The 21,364-nt window shown below is 38.1% G+C and overlaps 1 protein-coding gene across 1 annotated transcript; it reads right to left on the minus strand.

Moving 5' to 3' along the window:
* Positions 1-5,381: 5,381 nt before the first annotated feature.
* Positions 5,382-9,302, minus strand: LOC105997400 (lithostathine-1-like). The gene is made up of 6 exons (XM_013031827.1): positions 9,230-9,302; positions 8,837-8,940; positions 7,052-7,173; positions 6,615-6,752; positions 5,817-5,928; positions 5,382-5,623 (listed from the first exon to the last, which is right to left on the minus strand). Exons 2-6 carry the CDS (start codon positions 8,904-8,906, stop codon positions 5,556-5,558), a joined length of 510 nt encoding a protein of 169 aa, XP_012887281.1. The 5' UTR covers positions 8,907-8,940; positions 9,230-9,302; the 3' UTR covers positions 5,382-5,555.
* Positions 9,303-21,364: the final 12,062 nt, after the last annotated feature.

Raw genomic sequence — 21,364 nt, forward strand, 5'->3', positions numbered from 1 at the left:
GGTGTTCAGAGACGTTATCAGTGATCACTTGAGGAAAGAAATCTGATCAGGATAAGCAAGTCATGTTTGCCTAATTAGTGATTCATCTGAACAAGCTCTGCTATTTCTTTAATTGTGTGCAGTTTTCTCAATCCCTCCTAATAAAGATATTGTAAATTAGTATTATGCTTCAATTCTGAAGTGGACACAAGATTAATGTTGCTGAGCAAGGACAGATACAAAGATGGATGCAAAGATGCCATTCTTTTCTTCTGCTTTTGTAATTCATGGGCCCAAGTAAGAAATCAGTGCTTCTTCAAAAATGCAGCTTAACTACCTGTTACAAAAGATTAATTTTACTTGCCTCATGAATGAACCCCAACTGACCCTGCTCACCACTTTCAGAATCCATTTTTGATTCACACTCCAAGGACAAAATTTAGCCAGGCTTCAGTGGCTCATGCCTATAATCCTAGCTACTGAGGAGGTTGAGAACTGAGGATCAGGATTCAAGGACAGCCCAGAAAGAAAAGTCCATTAGGCTCTGACCTCCAATAAACTATTCATCAGAAGCCAGACATAGCACTGTGGTTCAAGTGGTAGAGCACTACCCTCGAGCTCAAAGAGGCTCAGGGACAGCAAGTAGACTCTGAGTTCAAGCCTTAGGACTAGCATAAAAGTAAAAAAAAATCTATGCTCTTAAAACTCTCCCTTCCAGAAGTACCATAATTCTACAGGAACACCTGCTGAGCAACCTACTCCCTACTGCCTTTCAGAACCAAATTGTGTGAAGTCACAGAAGAGAAAAAATAAAACTGTAATATTGATACTTTGTACCTTGGGGATATGTGACTACATTTCTTCAATTAACTTTCCTAAAACAATTGCCTTAGAGCAAATGTTCACCAAGAATTGTCCTAAATCTGTGACCTGTAGTTAAGAACAACAGGCATTAAATTCTGTTTCAACAGATCCTTGTTACACTTGATGTTATAATCCTGGGTATGGATTTTTTCAGGATTGCTTTAGGCTTTAGAAGTACATGGCCCATAATGTATGAAGAGAGATCCATTTGGGTTTTACTTTTAAATAGGAATTGCATAGACAGAGTAATAAAGTAAAAAAAAAAACACCAAAATACATTATACAATATATCACATTGAAACATCTTTCTTTGTATAGCTAATATATGCTAATAAAATATTTTTTAAAAACTCAATAGGTACTATTCTTATCCAAATAAAAATCAACCAGTATTAAACTTGGATCAAGTCTCAGAGATTTTATATAGCCTTTATATGTATTACCTTACTTAATTATTACATGAAGTATGTGAAGCCAGTACTCTTACTGTTACATATTAGAATACAAAACTACGCTAGCATGAAGTTCTTAACCAAGGATTATTATGAATTAGTGAGGTCTTGGGTCTGACTCCAAACTATGGGTGAAGGAAGGAAGAGCTCCAGCTCACCTTCAGGCATCTTTCTACATTGAGCCATCCTTAATTGGTAAATTATATAGAAAAGAATCTAGTAATCTCAGCTTACTATGAGGCTTTTATTTTACAAAAATGAGAAGGATTACACTGCAGTGCAAAGGTTAACATTATTCAGTTTGACAGGTGGGTTAGTTAAATTAGCTTTAAATTTGTTTGTTTTGATATTGACTAGAAATCTGTATGATTTACTTAAAAGCTAGTAACCAAGGAAAGATATCTCTTTTTCTCTACAAATAATCATATTCTTTAAACTTATCAGAGAATGGAAAAGAAAAGATCCAATATAGTTGCAACCATGACAGGGATATCTTGTTGAAATAACCACTCTTCAATCAATTAAGCCACAATGTATTTACAATATATTGTGAAGTAACTTTAATAAGTATAAGAACTATTGTTTTACTTGAAGAAAACTTCAAATAAACGATGTTTTTTAGCACAAGAATTCTACTATTTAAAAAAGCATGCTAATCTAGATAGCTAGTGCACTACAAAGTAAATAAAGTTTTAAAACAAATAACAATTGACATAGCGTCCTCATAAAAATCTTTATTGTCCCAATAACTGCATACCCATTAAGATTATTTATTGCTTACAGATAAGACCAAGCTAAATTCCATGTATAAGTTAATACATCTGAGGCTTTTCCTGGCAGCTACTTTGATTCCAAAATAATGCCTTCTTCAGACAAGTCATATTTCTCATCCATCAGGATTTATCTCATTATCCCCATAATCCTCAAGATTCAATCCTCTGACCTAATTTGGCCAAGGTTCCAGAGGCTCATTTCAGGCCATTCCTTCCTTATTCCATCTGGAAGTCTTCTGGGAAGTAGAAAGCAATATTCTGGACATTTAGTGTTCATTGTCTCCAAGTGGGCAATTTCTTGATAAGGTTGTAAAATAAAGATAAGGATATTTCAAAGGTTACAGCTTATGTTTGGTGATGTTGAATATCTTATTTGCTTTTCCACTTTGTAATACAGATTTCAGATTATTGTATGGTATTTATTTCCCTCTTGATTGAATACTTGGCAGGCATGTGAATAACAGGGTGAATGAAAAATTAGACTGGAGGGAAAAGGGGGAAGAAGTTGTAGATAAATGGAGAACTTTGTGCTTCTACTTATGCTCTGTGGATTTAAGGAAACCTACTTAAAACTTAAACTTTTCTGCTTCAGAGGCAAATTCTAGTTTACTTAATATACTTTTATCCTGTACTTTATGTGCCAGACACATTTCAAAGTGCTTTACAAACAGAAACTCATTTAATCCCCATGACAACGTGATAACATAGGTGCTGTTAGAAACACTATTTAACAGATGAAGCAGCAGAAGGTCAGAGAAGTATTAAGTAATTTGTCTGATATCATATCACATACCGACTGTATATAGTATCAAGGTTTGAACACAAACAATTTGGCTTCAGGGACATTTAATTATCTCAAAAACATCTTGCTGATTTTTTACCTTAATTTCATTAGTCATGCATTCAACCTCTTCAATTCTATGAGACCTATTCTATTCCTGCAAATAACCAACTATAGATCATAGCTATGGCCACAGGCCCCACAAGAAGACTTTAAAAGGGGATAACTGTTAAATTTTTGAGCATTCAGTTGTTAGTCTAAAATATTTGTTGTTGTTTTTATTTTTTACATAGAACAGAAGCACAATCTGAAGAATCATGTAATTTTCTTCTAAAGATCAAGGCAATATGATAAGACTGAATTGGGAAGGAGGAGGAGAGGAGAGATTGTTAGAGGGGTCATTATGATCCAGAAACTTTTTAAACAACATAATCTTATTGAAATGAAAACCCCTTGCACAAATAATATCAATAAGAAAGTATTTTTAAAGAAAGAAAATATTAAAGAGAAGGATAGTGAACAATACAGAGGTATACAAAGCAAAGCTAGACTTCTTGTCAGAGTGCTTTTGCCTTAAAAGTCTCAAAGGAAGAAATCAATCCTCTTTAGCCACCTATGTATTAGATGACCAGGCCCCAAAACCTGGAAGTACAGTCTTTTCATGATACTGAGCTTGACTTGTTTGGCTTTGAAATGTCAAAATGAAGAAAGTAGAATGATGGTTTCCAACCTTGGGAGACTGTAGAACACAGCTCAGTAATGTTTTGTAAGTCCAAAAATAATAAGGAGAAATAAAATATCTCCCTAGAAACCTATGCCAAATAGGTTCTATGTACTCTGAATAAAAATGAATGTTTTATAATATAATCTCAGAGTCCTAGTTATTTTTTTCCTGTTCCAACTTTGTTTTTCATGACTCACTAATCATTCAAAATTAAGGGATAACACTGTTCAAAAAAATGTAACTCAATACCTGACTTATGTAGGTGTAACCATTCTGTACATCACCTTAAAAAAACTGTGGAGTTCGGCCAGGTGCTGGTGGCTCAAGCCTGTAATTCTAGTTAATACAAAGCTGAAGTTCAAAGCCAGCCCTGGCAAGAAAGTTTGTAAGAGTCTTACATCCAATTAACTACCAAAAACTTAGAAATGGAGCTATGGCTCCTAGTGATAAAGCACAAGCTGAGTTCAAGCCTCAGGAAAAGTCATATATATTCATACTCACATATACACACAGGCAAACACAGGCACACACACACACACACACACACACACACACATACAGTTTAGGATACTTCTGTTGTCCTTTACTACCTGAGCTTCCTGCATCTCTCAGAATTTCCACATCTTGCTAATCTCTATTACTCCCAATTATCTACATGTTAGTCCACTACCACATACTATGTTAGCGTGTCCTGACTCCTTGAGCCATGAATATTGCTTGCTGTCCAAGGCTGGCCTCTCACACTGGAGTAGTCTCTGTCACACCAATTTGCCAAACTGGATTTAAGTAATATCAGAAGTGTGGGCTTATCCTGGTCTCTGTCAGTCTGTTGTTACCAAGTTTGCTTGTTTTTTCTTGTGGTAGGGGTTTGCTACCTCTTTCCCCCAGGAAACTGTGGTTGAAACAGCAAACTTTTTACTATTCTCTGTTGCCTTTTTGCTTTTGCATATACTTCAACTGTCCTGCCAACTCTTCCTTGATTCTCCATTCTCTTCTTTGAAATATTTTCTCTCCTTTTTTTTACTTTAATCTCATTTTTAGAATCACCTGGAAGAAGCTTCCTATCTGCTCTCTTGATCTATTTTTTATTTGTAACACTAAGGATTTTTTTGTTGTTGTTTTGTTTTGTTTTGTTTTGGGGGGTCCAGTCATGGGGCCTGAACTCTGGGCCTGGGTGCTGTCCTTCAGCTCTTCAGCTCAAGGCTGGCACGCTACCACTTGAGCCACAGCACCACTTCTGGCTTTTTTCTTTTTGCTTATGTGGTGCTGAGGAATCAAACCCAGAGCCTCATGCATGCAAGGCAAGCACTCCACCACTTAGTCACCTTCCCAGCCCCTGTAACACTAAGTTTTAAGAGCTAGCTAGCTAGATCTTATATGTAAATCCCTTGCCAGATTCATGATTTAAAAATATTTTATGCCATTCTGTGAGATGTCTTTAACAATTATGGCTATGTCACCTTATGTGAAAAAAATTTCAATTTTGACAAAGTCTTGCTTAATGGAATATAGATAATGGCATCCCGATGACTCGAATATGTGAATCTTTTTACAGTACCAGATAGCTCAGCCATTCCTAAGCCTATAGTGTAGAAATTCATATAAATTACAATGGATCCACAAAAATGAATGAATTGTGCATGGCATTATTGTTCTATTTCTTCTCATAAGCAGGGCCACAGCCGGTTCATAAACTAACAGGCAAACTATGTGGATAAAGTTTTACAATCAGCTAACAGAAGCTCTAGTACAGTCGCATCTACCCAACCACCCACATTGGTAGTGAACATAGTGGATACAGAAGACAATTCAGTGAGAGACACATGTTTATTTTTTACTGTGTTAGAGTTCCAGAGACTGGGATGGGTCAAATTATTATGGTAAGTTCAACAGAGTCTGTCTGATTTGCTGAGGTCAAGTTTAATTTTTTATTCCATAATAATTTCAGGAACAGGTCTAGAACATCCATTTTCTAGATGCCTTTAGCCTTTGAACTTACAGACAAAGGAATAAGTTTGTTCACAAGACAAATCCTTCCATTTCTTGTATCCTGCAAGCCAAAGAGAAGAATCAGAATGAGAATCAGGAAAGAGAGTAGCCCTCATGACTCTAGGACTCAGGACAGATAATTTTCCATTTCCTGAAATTTGCATTGCCCTTCCTCTTGACTCCCACTCCCAGGTTCATCATAAGTGTGAAAATAAAGAGGAAAGCAAAATGTGTGTGGATTCTCTGCTTCTTACCTTCATTGGAAGCCAGTGCTGCACAGTAGCCAGGATTGTTATTGTTTGGAGATCCACTGGTCCAGGCTTTGTAAGTAACTGGGGAACTATTGCTCCAGTGCCAACGACGGTTCTAGAGAAGGCCCAGAAAAAGGACATATATCATCCCCAAAGTGATATGTGAGTGCACTCAGAATTCTACCAGGATTTATGACAGAAATAAACTCATTGTCCACAATCCCTGAATATCATATTGTTTCTTTGCTTTTGGTCTCATCCTTTTTTCCCTTTACCTTTCAACACATCCCTGAGATCAGGAGACAGTCTGGCTTTCACACAGCCCCATAAACACTCCTTAAAGAAAGTGGTTCCTGATTTTGCAAACTTGTGGCCCAAGGTCCTCATAGCACATCATATCATTGGCTGTTAACATATTGTTTGATATAACACCAGGTCACTCAAGCCCCTGCAATTGATTATCTTTTGCAAATCACTTTTGTTTCTATATACTCTGCAAAGAGCTCTCATATAACATTGATAAGAAGAAGGTAGGTAAGTGATGGCATATAAAAATGTTTTAATAGAAACAAACAGAATGATTTTTATCCATGAATGCATGAAACACCTAGGAAATTCAGCATTCAGCTCTCTTTCCAGCCAGCTACAGCAAATCTCAATACCCCCAAACACTGCAGAATCAATTGAGAGATGGTATTTATGTGAAAATTATAAGAGTTGGTTTTTGTGTTGTCAGATTTTATTCCCCAGCTTTCCTCACATCTGACTTTGGGGAGAGAGTTAAGTATGCTGCAGACTAACCTTTTTGGGATCATAGAAGCCAATCCAGATAAATGAGTTACGAACACCACTGTCATTAATCAAAGAGGCCACAAAGTTCCCTTCTGACTGGTTGAGTACAGATACAAGGTGGCCTGATTCAAAGGACTGACAGTAGATCTGTGGGGAAAAGAAAATGGAAATATTTAAGGAGTAAGAAAATTTAGAAATGTACAGGGTTTTCCCAAGGGTTATGTAGCAGTATAGCACTCATGATGATACTGTCATAGGCCACCCGCAGTCCTGTGTGTGATGGCCCAGATTGATAAGACAGAGTAGAGGGGACAAGCTTGGGGTTGGTGATAGGAATAAGTCCATGACCATTCTTATCTTACCAAAGCCACTGATGACACTGGAAAATGGAAACTGCCCCCCTACCATCATGTGAATCCCTCCCCTACATCGCTCTCCTCACTCACATCTGCATCAGCCCAAGTCAACTGGTCTAGGTAGTTGTAATAGTAACAGTGGGAACCATAGAAAATGGAACCTTCTGGGCAGCTCATGCGAGGAGATGGGAGGTCAGACTCAGCCTCCTGGCCTGGGGAAAGAAGAATAAATTGTAATAGATTCATAGGGACATGAAAAGGCTGGAACATGAAAGAAGAGCTTTTGAAGTTTCTTTTTTTTATTGTGAGAATACCATACAGAGGAGTTACAATTACATGGGCAAGATAACGCGTAATTTCTTATCAAGAATTGTTGCCCCCTCTTTGTTTCTTTACAGGAGTCTAAGGATGCAATATGGGCATGGACTGACTACTGACTTCTGCCCTCCTACATATCTGCTCTGTCTCTGTCTCTCTGTTTCTCCGTGTCTGTGTTTGTATCTGTATCTGTCTCTGTCTCTCTGTCTGTCTCTCTGTCTCTGTCTGTCTGTCTGTCTCTCTGTCTTTCTCTGTCTCTCTGTCTCTCTCTCAATCTCTTTCTTGCTCAGACATCAAAAAAATACCTCACGATAACTTGGCTTAAGATATTTGTTCCAAGTTCTTCATCCTCCTTCTTTTCCAGAGCTTTTATTCTGGCTCGAAGCTTTCTCATTCTTTTTTGGCTTTCCTTTTTTTTAAAAATATTTTTATTGTGAAAATACCATACAGAGGGGTTACAATTACATGGGCAAGGTAATGAGTACATTTCTTATCAAGCATTGTTGCCTTCTCCTTCGTTTCCCTTTCCCATCCCTTCCCATCTCCTCCCCTCACCCCCCCCCTCCAGCCAAAGTTGTAAAGTTTGTTTTTGAAATGATGTCATGTATATATCATTGTTGCAATGGGTCCATCTGTATTCCTAGTTAAACAATTAGTTTTTTCCCTTCCCCTCCACAAATTATACCAACATCAAATACAGTGAAAGCAGGGGTTATGCTGTGGGGGGAGCGACATACAAAACAACAAAGAAATCATCTTATAAATATGTTAGAAACAATAGCATGAAAGCAAAAACATTTGAATTCTTATCTTGGGGTTCATTTCACCTAACATCAACTTATCTGACCTTTACTGCTTGTCTACAACATATACTAGTTATTGAAAATAAGGGGAACTATGGGACCTATGTTTCTTTAGGCCTGGCTTACTTCACTTAGTAGTATGGAGGTTCCTCAAAAGACTCCACATAGAACTCCCCGATGGCCCAGCAACCCTACTTTTGGGCATTTACCCAAATGATCACAAACAAGACCACATTAACGCTACCAGCACTACTGTGCTTATTGCAACATCATTTACCATAGCTCAGATATGGAACCAACCCAGATGCCCCTCAGTAGATGAATGGATCAAGAAAATGTGTTATATATTCACAATGGAATGCCTCCATCAGAAAGAATGACATTGCACCATTTGTTAGGAAATGAGAAGTCTTGGCTTTCCTTATAGAATCCCCCCTATACTTCTCCATCCTACGAATGACCCACTGTATACAAACTTCCCCAAATATGATATCAAACTAATTTAATATGGTGAACTATAATTGATTAGTGAATAGGTGAGGAGTAACTTTATATTTTTTCCCAAACTTCTTAAGAAATTGAGGCACATTTAAAGAGATTAGAACAGAAATAAAGGTGAGCAGCAACAACATCAAAAATCTTGTTTGTTTGTTTGTTTTTTCTGTCTGCCTTTTCTCAAATGGATTACTACACATGGAAATGCAGTGAAATCTTGAGGCCTGAGTGGATGAGGGGATTGTCGTGGGGAGCTCACCGTGGCTCACAGACAGGAATATCAGGCATGGAATCAGGATCAAGAATGTGTTGGTCTTTGCCATCTTCATCAGCAAAGTTTCTTGCAGAAGGATTAGATAATCTCTAAAAAGAACACAGGAATGAGGGCTGTAGACATGCAAAGCAGACCACTGGTTATCTCTCCTGTCATCTCCTTTCTCAATTCCTGAGTTCATAAGTGCCTAAAGGCCCTGGTAGAAATACAACACTTCCCTTGAGAGTGTAGGGATTACAGTCTGTAACTTTGAGGCAGATTTTGTTCCTACTAAGGCTTCACTGATACTACATCTTTGTACCCAAACCACCCTGTATCTTCTCCCAGATTTCAAGAGAACAGCTGATGTTAGCGGTGCTCTCCTTCTGTGACACTTACCTTTCTACTGCTTTGGTCTGAAGTGTGTTGTCAATGTAGGCAGGGATTGGTCCTATATAACAGGAAGGTCCAGAGCATGTGAGTGGGGGAAGGAACAAGGAGTAAGTATCAGCAGGCCTTCATGGGAAAATGACAGACAGGAATCCTGGAATTAGGAGTAGTCTCTTACTAGAACATCCTGAGAAAGGTCACAGATGAACTCCTCTTCCCATAAACAGATTGGCAAGCATTCTAAGTCAAAGCCAGGCAGTTCCCTCCCCCAGCAGCTGCCACATGCCCGGTTCACACAACCTTAGAGCAGGTCACTCGCGTAGGAAGCATTCTTTCAAAAATAAATTAATGGTGGCTCTCAAGAAGAGCCGGCAGCAGAAATAATGGTAATGGGTATGTAAACGAGGAACAGAATGATCTTTCTGTCCACCAGGACAAGATGTAGAACAAAACTTACCTGACTTGTCCAATATCATACTGTACAGGAAAAGGGGGCTCTGCCTCATCGCCTCTCTTCCAGTCTTTCTCCCTACCCCCTTTCTTTCTTTTCATTTTAACATCCCATGGATTTTTTTTAATTGTGAAAATACCATACAGAGGGGTTCCAATTATATGGGCAAGATAATGAGTACATTTAGTATCAAGCATTGTTGCCTCCTCCTTTGTTTCCCCTTCCCATCCCTTCCCATCCTCCTCCCCCACCAAAGTTCGTTTTTTGACATAACTCTTTGTACATCTCATTGTTGCAATGGGTCCATCTGTATCCCTATTTAAACGATTTGTTTTTTCCCTTCCCCTTCACAAATTATACCAACATCAAATACAGTGAAAGCAGGGGTTATACCATGGGGGAGGGACATACAAAGCATCAAAGAAATCATCTTATAAATATGTTATTTCATGAAAGCAAAAACATTTAAATACTTATCTTGGGGTTCATTTCACCTAACATCAACTTATCTGACTTTCTCTGCTTGTCTCAGACATATACTCGTTGTTGGTGGGAGTGTAAACTTGTTCAACCACTTTGGAAAGCAGTATGAAGGTTCCTCAAAAGACTCCATATAGAGCTCCCTTATGACCTAGCAATCCCACTTTTGGGCATTTACCCAAATGATCACAAACAAGGGTATACTAAAGCTACCAGCACAACTATGTTTATTGCAACATTATTTATCATAACTAAGATATGGAACCAACCTAGATGTCCCTCAGTAGATGAATGGACCATTGATCCTTTTTTCTCTTTTTCTTCCTCTCCAAGTATTAGTGACTCACAGATTACTGCTCAGGCCTTGTTTTATCAGCCCTCCTTGTTGTCAGTTTCCTAAGTAGCCCTCTGCCTACACAGCCTTTTGAGGATCTTCTTGCACAGTTAAAACCACTCAAGACAATGTTGCCACTTTAACAGTAGCTAGAAGGCCTATGCCTTTCTTTATCTGTTGAGCACAGAGACTGATCAAGGTAGTGTTCTCCCTCATAAAAAAAAAACTAGCAGGTGCTTTTTTAGAATTTTCTTAAATAAACCAGCTAACTTTTCCTCAGATTCTGCCCCCTGAGTAGAATTTTTTTAATTATATTGTCAAGGTAATGAACAGTTACATAAGTAATGTAGTGATTACATTTTTGCCTAACTTTTTACCCTTCTCATTTTTCTTCCTCACTCCCTCCCCTCAACTCCCCCTCAAGTTGTACCAATCATTTGCAACATATTGTCTTGTGACTTTCACTGTTGCATTGGTTCCCCCTTTGTCCTTTGTCTCACCATTTTGTTGTTCCCTTTCCCTTCCCTAGTTCAGATAAAGATATATACAATATCCAGGGTACCAAAATCAAATGAAATGACAACAGAGGATAAACCATCGGGGGGATAAAATACAAAAGGAAAAAGAAATCATGTAGTACATTGAGAACAACAACAACAAAGGAAAACCTCTTGTCTCAATGTCTTGGAGTAAAAATGAAACTCATTTTCTCAGATGTCTTTGGAAAAAGGTTCTTACAAATCTCAACAATTGGGGGCTGGGAAGGTGTCTCAGTGGCAGAGTGTTTGCCTGGCATGCATGAGGCTCTGGGTTCGATTCCTCAGCACCACATAAGTAAAGAAAAAAATAAAGCCAGAAGTGGTGTTATGGCTCAAGTGATAGAGCACTAGCCTTGAGCTGAAGAGCTGAGAGACAATGTCCAAGCCCAGAGTTCAGGCCCCACAAGTGGGGAAAAAAAAGAAATTTCAACTATCCTTAAGGGAAGAATAATACGACAATCTTTGGTGACATAGACAGTAGACCCTGTGTCAGGGTGAAGTCAGTAATAAGAAAAATAGGAAAAGGAGAGATATTTCTTGACATGGCTAAGTTGTCAACAGGTATGCGGGACATTGTTCCAGAATAAAACCAGGGCAGTATGGCTGATACTTACATGCATACAACCATACATGCATACATATATGCACACACATGAATATATATATATGTACATACATACATAAAACATATACAGACATATATGCATGGGCATATATTAAAACATGCATTTTTTATACTAGGAATCTAATGGAAACAACAATACAAATTAGTAGTTATGGCTTGAATTGACTTAGATAAGGTAATTTTTTCTAGTGCACTGAAAAACAAGACGTTGGCTGAGGAAAAATCAATGAAGGCTCACAGATTTTACTATACTTTGAAACTAAGTTAGTCTTCCACAGTTTCACTGATGCTGACAGAATACCAGGAGCATAATTCCTTACTGTGTGGTGTAGCAGTAACAGCACATTCGCTCTTTCCTCACCTGCTAGGATATCATATAGTTGCATACCTACATGTGCAGATGTGACATCATACTAGATAAATATTACACTGCAGTTAAGTTCAAAGAGTTAGAAAAGTTGAAAATACTGTACAGAGGGGTTACAATTACATGGGCAAGATAGTGAGTACATTTCTTATCAAGCATTGTAGTCTCCTCCTTTGTTTACCCTTCCCATCCCTTCCCAGCCCCCCCCCACCTAATCCTCCCCCCCCCACACCAAAGCTGTAAAGTTCGTTTTTGACATGACAACTTGTACATCTCATTGCTGCAACGGGTCCACCTGTATCCTTATTTAAACAACTTGTTTGTTTGCTTGCCTGTTTTTGTTTTTTAATGTACTGTGTGAAGTTAGTTCTTTTTATTTTGCTTTCTTCTTCTTTCCTTTGGTTTATCCCCTGTTGTTACTGTTTTTGATTTGGGTACCCTGTGTCTTGTGTATACATTTATCTGATTTAAGGAAGGGAAGGGGAATAAAAAATGTTGAGAGCAAGGACAAAAGGTGATCCAGTGCAACAGCAATACTCATAAGATACTATGTTGGAAATGATCTTTACAACTTGGGAGGAGAGGAGGTGCCCAGAGGAGGGAAAGTGGGGGGGGGGAAACAAGGGAAGGGGTAACAATGTTCAACAAGATAGATACTCATTACCTTACTTATGTAACTGTAACCCCTCTGTACATCACCCTTACAATAAAATTAAATTAATTTTAAAAAGTCAAATAAGTAATGAAGACCAAATAAGTAATGATATTTAAAAAAAAGAAAAACTTAACAACTTATAAACTGTAGTAAGTGATTCCCCTTTTGCTTCACAAAGAGACTTTATTATCATTCTGGAGAGAAAACTTGTCTATCTTCACTATAGATGGAAATATAGTTTAAATCTTTCAAGAGTATACACAGATATACCCGTTGCTGTGGGGGAGATGCCATTTCTATTTTCAGAGGTTCTTGAAAGTTCTTCTAGAATAAAAGTATCTGTGACTTGCCTTGAAAGAGGAAAAGAAACATGAAAGACACATAAGAATTGTCTGTCAACTGGGCATCCTTTTTTCCCAAATAAAAGAAGAGGTCTTTTTCACTTAAAACTTTAGAGGTTTTTTATTTCCTTATTTCCTTGTTTATTAATATATTATTTTTCACTGTTGAGTAAATAATCTGAGGTCATCCAACCTGTTAGGTAACCACTCTCTCACCAAGTCTATAATATTTAGAAAAAGATACATAGGTTCATACGTGTCTAATCGCCTTGAGATGGTTCTTTAGGAAGATGGCAGCAAACAGATGCTGAAATATTGAAAAACTTAAAAAAAGATGGAATTGAAAAATGAATGTACAGAAAGCAATATAAAAGTGGTGCCTGAGATAATGAAGGTACCTCATGCATCTTCAGTTAACATTGTTCTTATAGAACTTTTCTTAATCATTTCCTGAACTCTACAAAATGTGTACCTCTCTTGGTGCAATGTGTTCAGCCAAAGCTTAATGAAAAATGTATCAATATGTATTCACCTCAAATATAAATCCTTTAAAAGAGTTAAAAATAGATTAAATCTTATATGTACATTGCAAGCACAAAGATGAAGATAATACATTGAGAAGACTACTGAAGGTCAAGAAAGAATTCATCCATCCCAAGTGTTACAGGAGCAAAATGTTGCACCGTGGGACCACGGCAACTTACCCAAAAGTTATTGCTTCTTGAAAAATACATTTTGTCAGGCTAGAGTATAATTCTAATTGTAGACTACTTGCCTAGAAAGCACAAAACTGTAGTTCAAACCCCAGTCTTGCTAAATTAATTAATTAATTAAAGAGTTGTCTAAAAGTCAGAAGGCCAAATTCTAAAAACTATTACATCCTATCACAGAAAAAAATATATACATAGACATTTATCATTCTAGAAAATTAGTTGGAGCTTTGGAGGGTAGAAATACAAATAATGAGATAAAAGGTCACATACGGAATATTGACACTTAATATATTCTAGTGATTCAACATACTTGAAGTCAACTGAAAGTTTTCATCAAGTTTTAATTATTTTCATGGTCAAGTACTAACTAATCAGTTTGAAGTAAAGGGTAAAAACAGGGTGGGGAGAAATAAAGAATCATCAATAAGAGAGAATTTTTGTCTACTCTCCCTACTGCTTTTCTCTCCCATGAATCTTCCCCAAACATCTGTATTATTCTTAGCTGAATCCTTGTGTCCCTTCCTCGATTACTTCATCCTTCCATTTGTAAAGTTTCAGGAAGATGTTTTCTTGTTCCCTCTACCTCTTAGGGACATGGGAACTGTGCACCTGTGAGCACTCAGAACGCACTACTGCATTTCCCAATGCTACTTTCATCTGAAGACAAGTTTCTCTGACTGAGGGAAGGCTTTCTTAACCCTTTGCAGTCCCAGTTCATGCCCAGGGGGGAATGCCATCCTACCATGCCAAGAATGTTGTAAGCCTGCCCACCTGTGTGGCAGCATCTTGGAACTGCCTTGCACACTTTTCCACCTTGATTGTTGTTCTTTTGCCTTGGGTGCCATTTTCAGAGCTCTTCTCCATCTATCCTTGTAAAAGCATTCAAACTGGGCTTTGAATGATGGGATAGGAGAGGAGGTTTTCTAATGTTTCCATCTCCTTATCCTGTCAAGTCCTCCTTTCCTGATTTAAAATATATGAAAATTTTAGTGTTGTTTACAATAGTTATTTACCTTCACTTTAACACTTGTGGTGCAAGAATATGAATAACCATAAACACTTAGATTTTTTCTCTTTTTTCTTCTTTTTATTGCTATTGTAAAGATAATGTATGGAGGATTACAGTTACATGATAATGTATGTAGGGACACAGTTACATAAGTCAGGTGATGAGTACATTTGTTTTTGAACAGAAGGAGGAGGAGGTGGGGGAGAAGGTTCAGGAGGCAACAGAAGTAACCAAAGTTATGAGGAAAATTGGAAGCAATTTTGTTTGTTATTTTGTTTGTATTTTTGAGACACGGTCTTGTGTGGATTAGAACTCACTAACTGCCTGCAGCTGCCTTCTGAGTACCATAATGACAAATGGAAACCACCACACCTGGCAAGGAAAGTTATATTTTATAGATGTCACAAGTTAATAGTAAACTGACAACAAGAAAGAGGCCTAATGCTGATTTGAGGGCTGCTGAATTTGAAATGCCTACCCCTCTGGACACATCTCTACCTTGATATTATGGAAGAGAGAATATAATGTTTAAAAGTAACCATTAACAAGAAAACCACAAATCATTTTTACAGACCTTTTATTCCTGTTTGACCACAGTAGTAAATTTCCCCTTCCTCTAGTTATCTGTTTGAATAAGAAAGCAGTGATTTTCAATGATTACATCTCAGGCTTCATTGTTCTTTCCCACTTCTGTAATATAACCCTGCTATTGCTCTGAAGACACACAGCCTTTCTTTTTTCCTTGAAGTAACCTTTTTTAGCCTTAGATTTAGGTCCTGGAGTGTTGATAACTTATATGCTCCAAAGAACATAAACATAGCTTCTTTGCCGAAGTAATGATTCTAAGATTTACAGTAACTCACTTTTCCATCACTGGTCCAGCACATGGCCTGGCTATGCTGATTTTCTCAGGTTTATCTAAAAAGATAGAAGCTTAGAAGTTTTTTTTCCCCCACATTCAGAAAATAGTCTTATATTTTCCCTTCTGGGACAGATGAAGAAAAAGTAGCTCAGTTGATGCTGGCAACTATTTTAAGCTATGAAAAGAAGCCAGTAAAAGGAAAAAGCATACAGATGACAGAGCACAGGCAGGAGAGCCCTGGGTAAAGAAACACTGTGTGGGCACTCTGAACAGTTTAAGAACCACTTTACAGATAGAGTTTTTATTTATTTGATCTAATACAGGCCTTTAATTTTTTAAGGCCTACCTGTCTAGCACCTTTCTAATGTAGAAATATGATCATTCAGTTTATAGTTTTTTCATTTTTTTCCATATCTTGGAGTTCATTTCAATTACCATCATTTTATATGTTTAGACCTATCTTTTTTACTGTTTTAATTTTATTGTCAAGGTGATATAAAGAGGGGGTACAATTACATAGGTAAGGCATTTCAACATTTCCTGTTGAACTTGTAACCCCCTTCTTCATTTTTCTTCCACTTTTCCCCCAAGTTGTACAGATCATTTCCAACATATCGTCTTGTAAGAATCACGATTGAATTGTTTCACACTTTGTCCTTTGTCTCACCATTTTGTTGTTCCCCTTTTGTATTCTCTTTCTAATTTTTGAGAAGCTTTCATATTGTTTTATGTAATGGTGTTGCATTGTTCTAATGTAATATAATTACATTCCCACCAACAGTACAAGGGGATTCCCCTTTCTCTTTATCCTCACCATTTGTTTTATGTTGTTCATAATAGACATTCTAATAGATCAGGTTGCATTTTTGCTTTTACTTTGCATTTTCCTGTGGATATTTGTAGCTTCTTTTGAGAAATGTCTGTTCAAATCCTTTTCCCTTTCACAATGGGGTTCATTTCTTCTGATTATTTACTTGTTTAAGCTCTTTATATAGCTTGTATAGTAACCCTTTGCCTGGTGTAGGGTTTGTAGTTATTTTCTCCCACTATTTTAGATTTTAGGTTCACATTTCACTTTATAGACATTCTTTCATTATATGCATTAGTCATATGTATACATATATATGTATATACATATATATTCACCTAGATGAATATATATACTCATTTATATACTTCTGTGAATTGTTTATATATATTTCAGTAAAGTATTAATGAATTAAGTTCTTCATCATTTGATAATAACTTTTAGTCTCATCTTCAGAGGTAGGCAAATACTGACCCTTATTCCATGGATAAATCTGTATCCTGATCTTGTCGGAGTTCAGATGGGCTCTGGATCTGTAAGTACTGGCCTGATGGCGAAAAGGTCAGCTTTGAGGCTAGAGTTAGTGAGCATTCTATTGATGTTCACTGGGATAGGACTGACCCTCAGTCTGCTAGCACATGGGGCCAGTCAGAGGTCAGGAAATTATAGTGCCTAAGCAAGCACTAGACAGACTGAAAGACTCTCCATATATAAAACTTGGACTTCTGGACAGGTCCACAGATGTGGCCTGATGTCTATGGTCATAGAGGCAGCACTGGTGTGCCTAGAAGTTTGTCTCTCCAAGGCCAATTATGCTAAAGCTTCAAATAGCCAGAAACTGGCTTACATGAGGAAGTTTAGTGTGTAAGACTTCAGCCAGAAGATGAGATGGGCTTAGAGACAAAATCTGTAGGTATTTTGAACATGGAGCCATGAGAATTCTTGTAACACCAGTATGGATCTTAGGACTTACATCACAGGTTCTGAAATACAGGGACTATCGGGGTTTGAGTTTAGCTGGAGTAAACCTGTTTCTGGGACCTCATTTCACTCTCTTTCTACCAAGAGCAGGGTACTTCCTCTACTTTGTGCTTCCTGAGTTTAGAGAAGGGGTAAAATACATAATGGAAAACTATCCTTCCTGCTGTCTTCAATACATCAATTCCTTCTTTTTCTCTTTCTTTTCTTTGTATTTATTTTCTATTTATTTTTATTTTTTGGTGGTTCTGAGGCTTGAACTCTGGGCCTGGACACTATCCCCGAGCTTTTGTGCTCAAGACTAATGCACTACCACTTGAGCCACAGCTCCACTTTAGGTTTTGTGTGTGTGTGTGTGTGTGTGTGTGTGTGTGTGTGTGTGTGTGTGTGTGGTTAATTGGAGAGAAACCTCTCAAGGACTTTTTTTTTTCCTGGGCTAGCTTCAAACTGTGATCATCAGGTTTCAGCCTCCTGAGTAGCATGAACCACCAGGGCCTGGCCACATATCTATTCTTTTTTTGTTGTTGTTGTTGTTTTTTTGTTTTTTTGTTTTTTTGGTCCGGTTGTAGGGCCTGAACTCTGGGCCTGGGCGCTGTCCCTCAGCTCTTCAGCTCAAGGCTAGCGCTCTACCACTTGAGCCACAGCACCACTTCCGGCTTTTTTCTTTTTGCTTATGTGGTGCTGAGGAATCGAACCCAGGGTCTCATGCATGCAAGGCAAGTGCTCTGCCACTGAGCCAACTTCCCAACCCCTCTATTCTTATTTTTTGCTGCACAAATGTATTGAAATCTCTTAGGGCAATTGCACATCACAGCTATCATCTCTCGACTTCAAAAATTCTGAGAGAAGAGAAGCAGTAAATGAAAGGCATTGGTAACCATCGTAATATAAAAAGGGAGGCATCTTAACATTCTGATCTATAAAGCACTCTTTCATCTCCTTGGTGTCTTGTTCCAGGAGATCCAAAAAAATGACACTTGAGAGAAGTTGATAGAGACCAACCTCATTGGATTTTTCTAGCCTAGCAGAAATCCCAGTGGCTCAGCCTCAGGAAATAGGGGTGAGGGAATAGAAAAGGCTGGTGAGAAGTAGGTTCTCTGTTTGTTTCTTGTGACACACTACCACAATAACCACAATCTGAGGCACTGAAAGGATTTCTATCCCAGTTAGAGTAATTGAGCATATCAGAATTACTCCACTCCTATCCATTGAGTTCTTTACCATATTGAGTAGAGGATGCTGCCATGGGAAGAGACTGGTCATTAAAGTTCTACTTACATAATCCCTTAGGTAGAACACATAAGTCTCCCCGCCCCAGCTAACTATACACAATTTGTTCTACATGTTCTTGCATGCTGCTGAATACCTATTATCAACTGCTACACAATTATCACAAGAATCTTGCAACCACTCAAACATAGTATTTGATAAGCAATAAGTGTATCTGAATATCTAAGAAAATCTTAGATATATAAGAGATAAACATAGACTTTTGATTTAAGATTTTTCTCAGAATAGAGTGCACAGACCCTCAGAAGCTTATCTATCAGACTCAAGTGAGAACTGAGTAAAATTCTCATTCATTTAATGCACATTAACTTTAATGACACCTTGGCATCTGGTCTCCACAGAACTCAGATTTTTAGGTGGCCTCAAGAAATTCACTTTGCTTTAAATGTCACCTGCTATCTCAGCCTCACATTTCCGGGAGTTTTTCCTGGAGGAAAAAATAAAGAAAAACAGGAGAGTGGGCCTGGGCCACAATAACCACTAGAGAGATTAACAGCTCCATTGAGCACAGACATTTCTGGCAGGGGAAGCATGTGAAGGAGGGTCAGAATTAGAAGTAACCAGTGGCATCACTGAGGAAGAAAGGGAAGGAGTGATACTGTGTGAAAGATATGAAGTCCTCACCTCTCCACTCCTATGACTCGCAGCACTCACATCTGCATCTATCCAGAATTTGGTGTTCAAAATAATGCAAAACAATAGAATTTAAAGGCCTGGGAACTTTGGGGATAATTGATATGCACAATGGGCAGATCAGTCACAGAGTCTTCATCTGCAGTGGGGGAAGATAAAGAGAGGGATTAGATGAAATGATTAGGGTCTCCAATAAAGTGGTGTACTTGGGTACACCAAGTACACACAATGCTTGTGAGGCTTATCTTTTGTAGTAGAGTCAATATTCAGACCCACTCTTACCTTTTCCTATGCTTTCAGGTTTCTACTTTTTTTTTATTCCACATTATGTAGAGGGATATTTCATTTTTACTTTTTTCCTTCATTCCTTCATTTTACTTTTTTCTTCATTCCATTACTCCCCTACTCTGGTTTTAGAGTTTTTTATATGGGGTCCTTCTATTTCTCCTTCCCTGTAGTTCATTACTGATTTTTCACACTTTTCTCTTTCAAATGATTAATGGAAATTAGAACTTCCTGGCAAGATGTTGAATTAAGATGATTGATTAGAAGGAAGGCTGGAAGAGGGAGGAATTGCAGGTCATTTCCTGCTGTGAGAGTCTCAACATTACCACATGATACAGTGTGTGAGATGCAGAGAAATCTCATCTTGTGCCTAAGATAGGGGCATCAGGCAGGACAGCAGCATTCAGGACATTCTGGGGAGGGCCATAGGAGGCAGCATCTTGCCTGTAAGCAAGGAGGCAATGAGTGTCACTTATGCCAGCAGGCCATAGAGGGAACCTACAGAGACCCCTTACCCTGTGTCTAGTCCTACATGGATTTTTGAAATAATTGGGATGTATATACAGGTGAATGATAGACCGTAAGTAGTATTTGGCATGCTTTCCAGAAGCTGTCTCCCAAGAATACAAGACTCTTGTGGGAAAAGTCTGGGAATAGTCCAGATGTTGGCTGTTTGCTGCTGCTCTAAGGTCAGAGATTTCCCCACACACAGCTACAGCCTGAAACTTCCCAGCATTCTCTTTTAGGAGTATACAGACCACCTCTTGGTAAAAATTAAACTCTTATTCTAGTCTGATAAGTGTTATTCCTTGTTTTGTTAAGGAATAAAATATTATTAGAGATATTTTGATCAACTTGGAAAAATTATTTGTATAGGCATGTAGGTATTTATTTTTACCTTGTAGTTTAAGTTTAAAATAAATTAGAGGGCTGGGAAGGTGGCTCAGTGGTAGAGTGCTTGCCTTGCATGCAAGAGGCCCGAGTTCAGTTCCTCAGCACTACATAAGCAGAAAAAGCCAGAGTGGCACTGTGGCTCAAGTGGTAGAGTGCTAGCCTTGAGCTGAAGAGCTGAGGGACAGCTCAAGAGCTGAGAGACAGCACCCAGGTCCAGAGTTCAGGTTCTATGACTGACCAAAAATAATAGGATATAAAATTGGGTATATTAAGAATTCAGGTGAAAAAAGACAAATACTCAAAGGGTAAATTGTTGTTATATCTTTATATAAAATCATTTAGCAATAATGGGGAAATTGTCAGAATAAAAATGGTGTCCTGACATATATGGTAGAAGTGTCTAGAATACCAGCAGTGATGAAAAGATTGTGAGTTTGAGGTCACACTAGGCTTCATGGGAAATTCCAGTCCAACTTTGACTACATAATGGAACCTTGTCTCAAAAGTACAAAAAAAATGGAGTCACTTGTGTCAATCCTTCAAGAAGTACTAAAATCTAAGATTCTCTGTCACAAGGTGAAGTCTATTATTTATTTTTGCCTTACTATTGTATTTTGCTTTATAATGGTGCTTCTACATTTAAACTTGAATAAACTTGAATGTGTTACAGGTGGACCTATTAAAACAATGAGATATACAGATGTTATGTCGAAAAAATGAACTTTACAACTTTGGCGGGGTGGGGGTAGTGGGAGTGGGGGGAGGTGGTGGTATGGGGGTGTGGGGGTGGGGGGTGGAGAGGGGAAGGGAAGGTATGGGGAAACAAAGGAGGAGGCAACAATGCTTGATAAGAAATTTACTATCTTGCCCATGTAATTGT

Source organism: Dipodomys ordii, unplaced genomic scaffold, assembly GCF_000151885.1.
Source record: "Dipodomys ordii isolate 6190 unplaced genomic scaffold, Dord_2.0 Scaffold144, whole genome shotgun sequence".
NCBI lineage: Eukaryota > Metazoa > Chordata > Mammalia > Rodentia > Heteromyidae > Dipodomys > Dipodomys ordii.

What these genes read in the sequence shown, in the direction of transcription:
- LOC105997400 (XM_013031827.1), bottom strand. Translation starts at nt 8,906, where the DNA reads ATGAAGATGGCAAAGACCAACACATTCTTGATCCTGATTCCATGCCTG. An exon ending in TGACTTGGGCTGATGCAGAT is followed by an intron (nt 6,753 to 7,051) that starts GTGAGTGAGGAG and finishes TTTTCCCCACAG; the next exon opens with ATCTACTGTCAGTCCTTTGA. An exon ending in GCTTCTATGATCCCAAAAAG is followed by an intron (nt 5,929 to 6,614) that starts GTTAGTCTGCAG and finishes GGCCTTCTCTAG; the next exon opens with AACCGTCGTTGGCACTGGAG.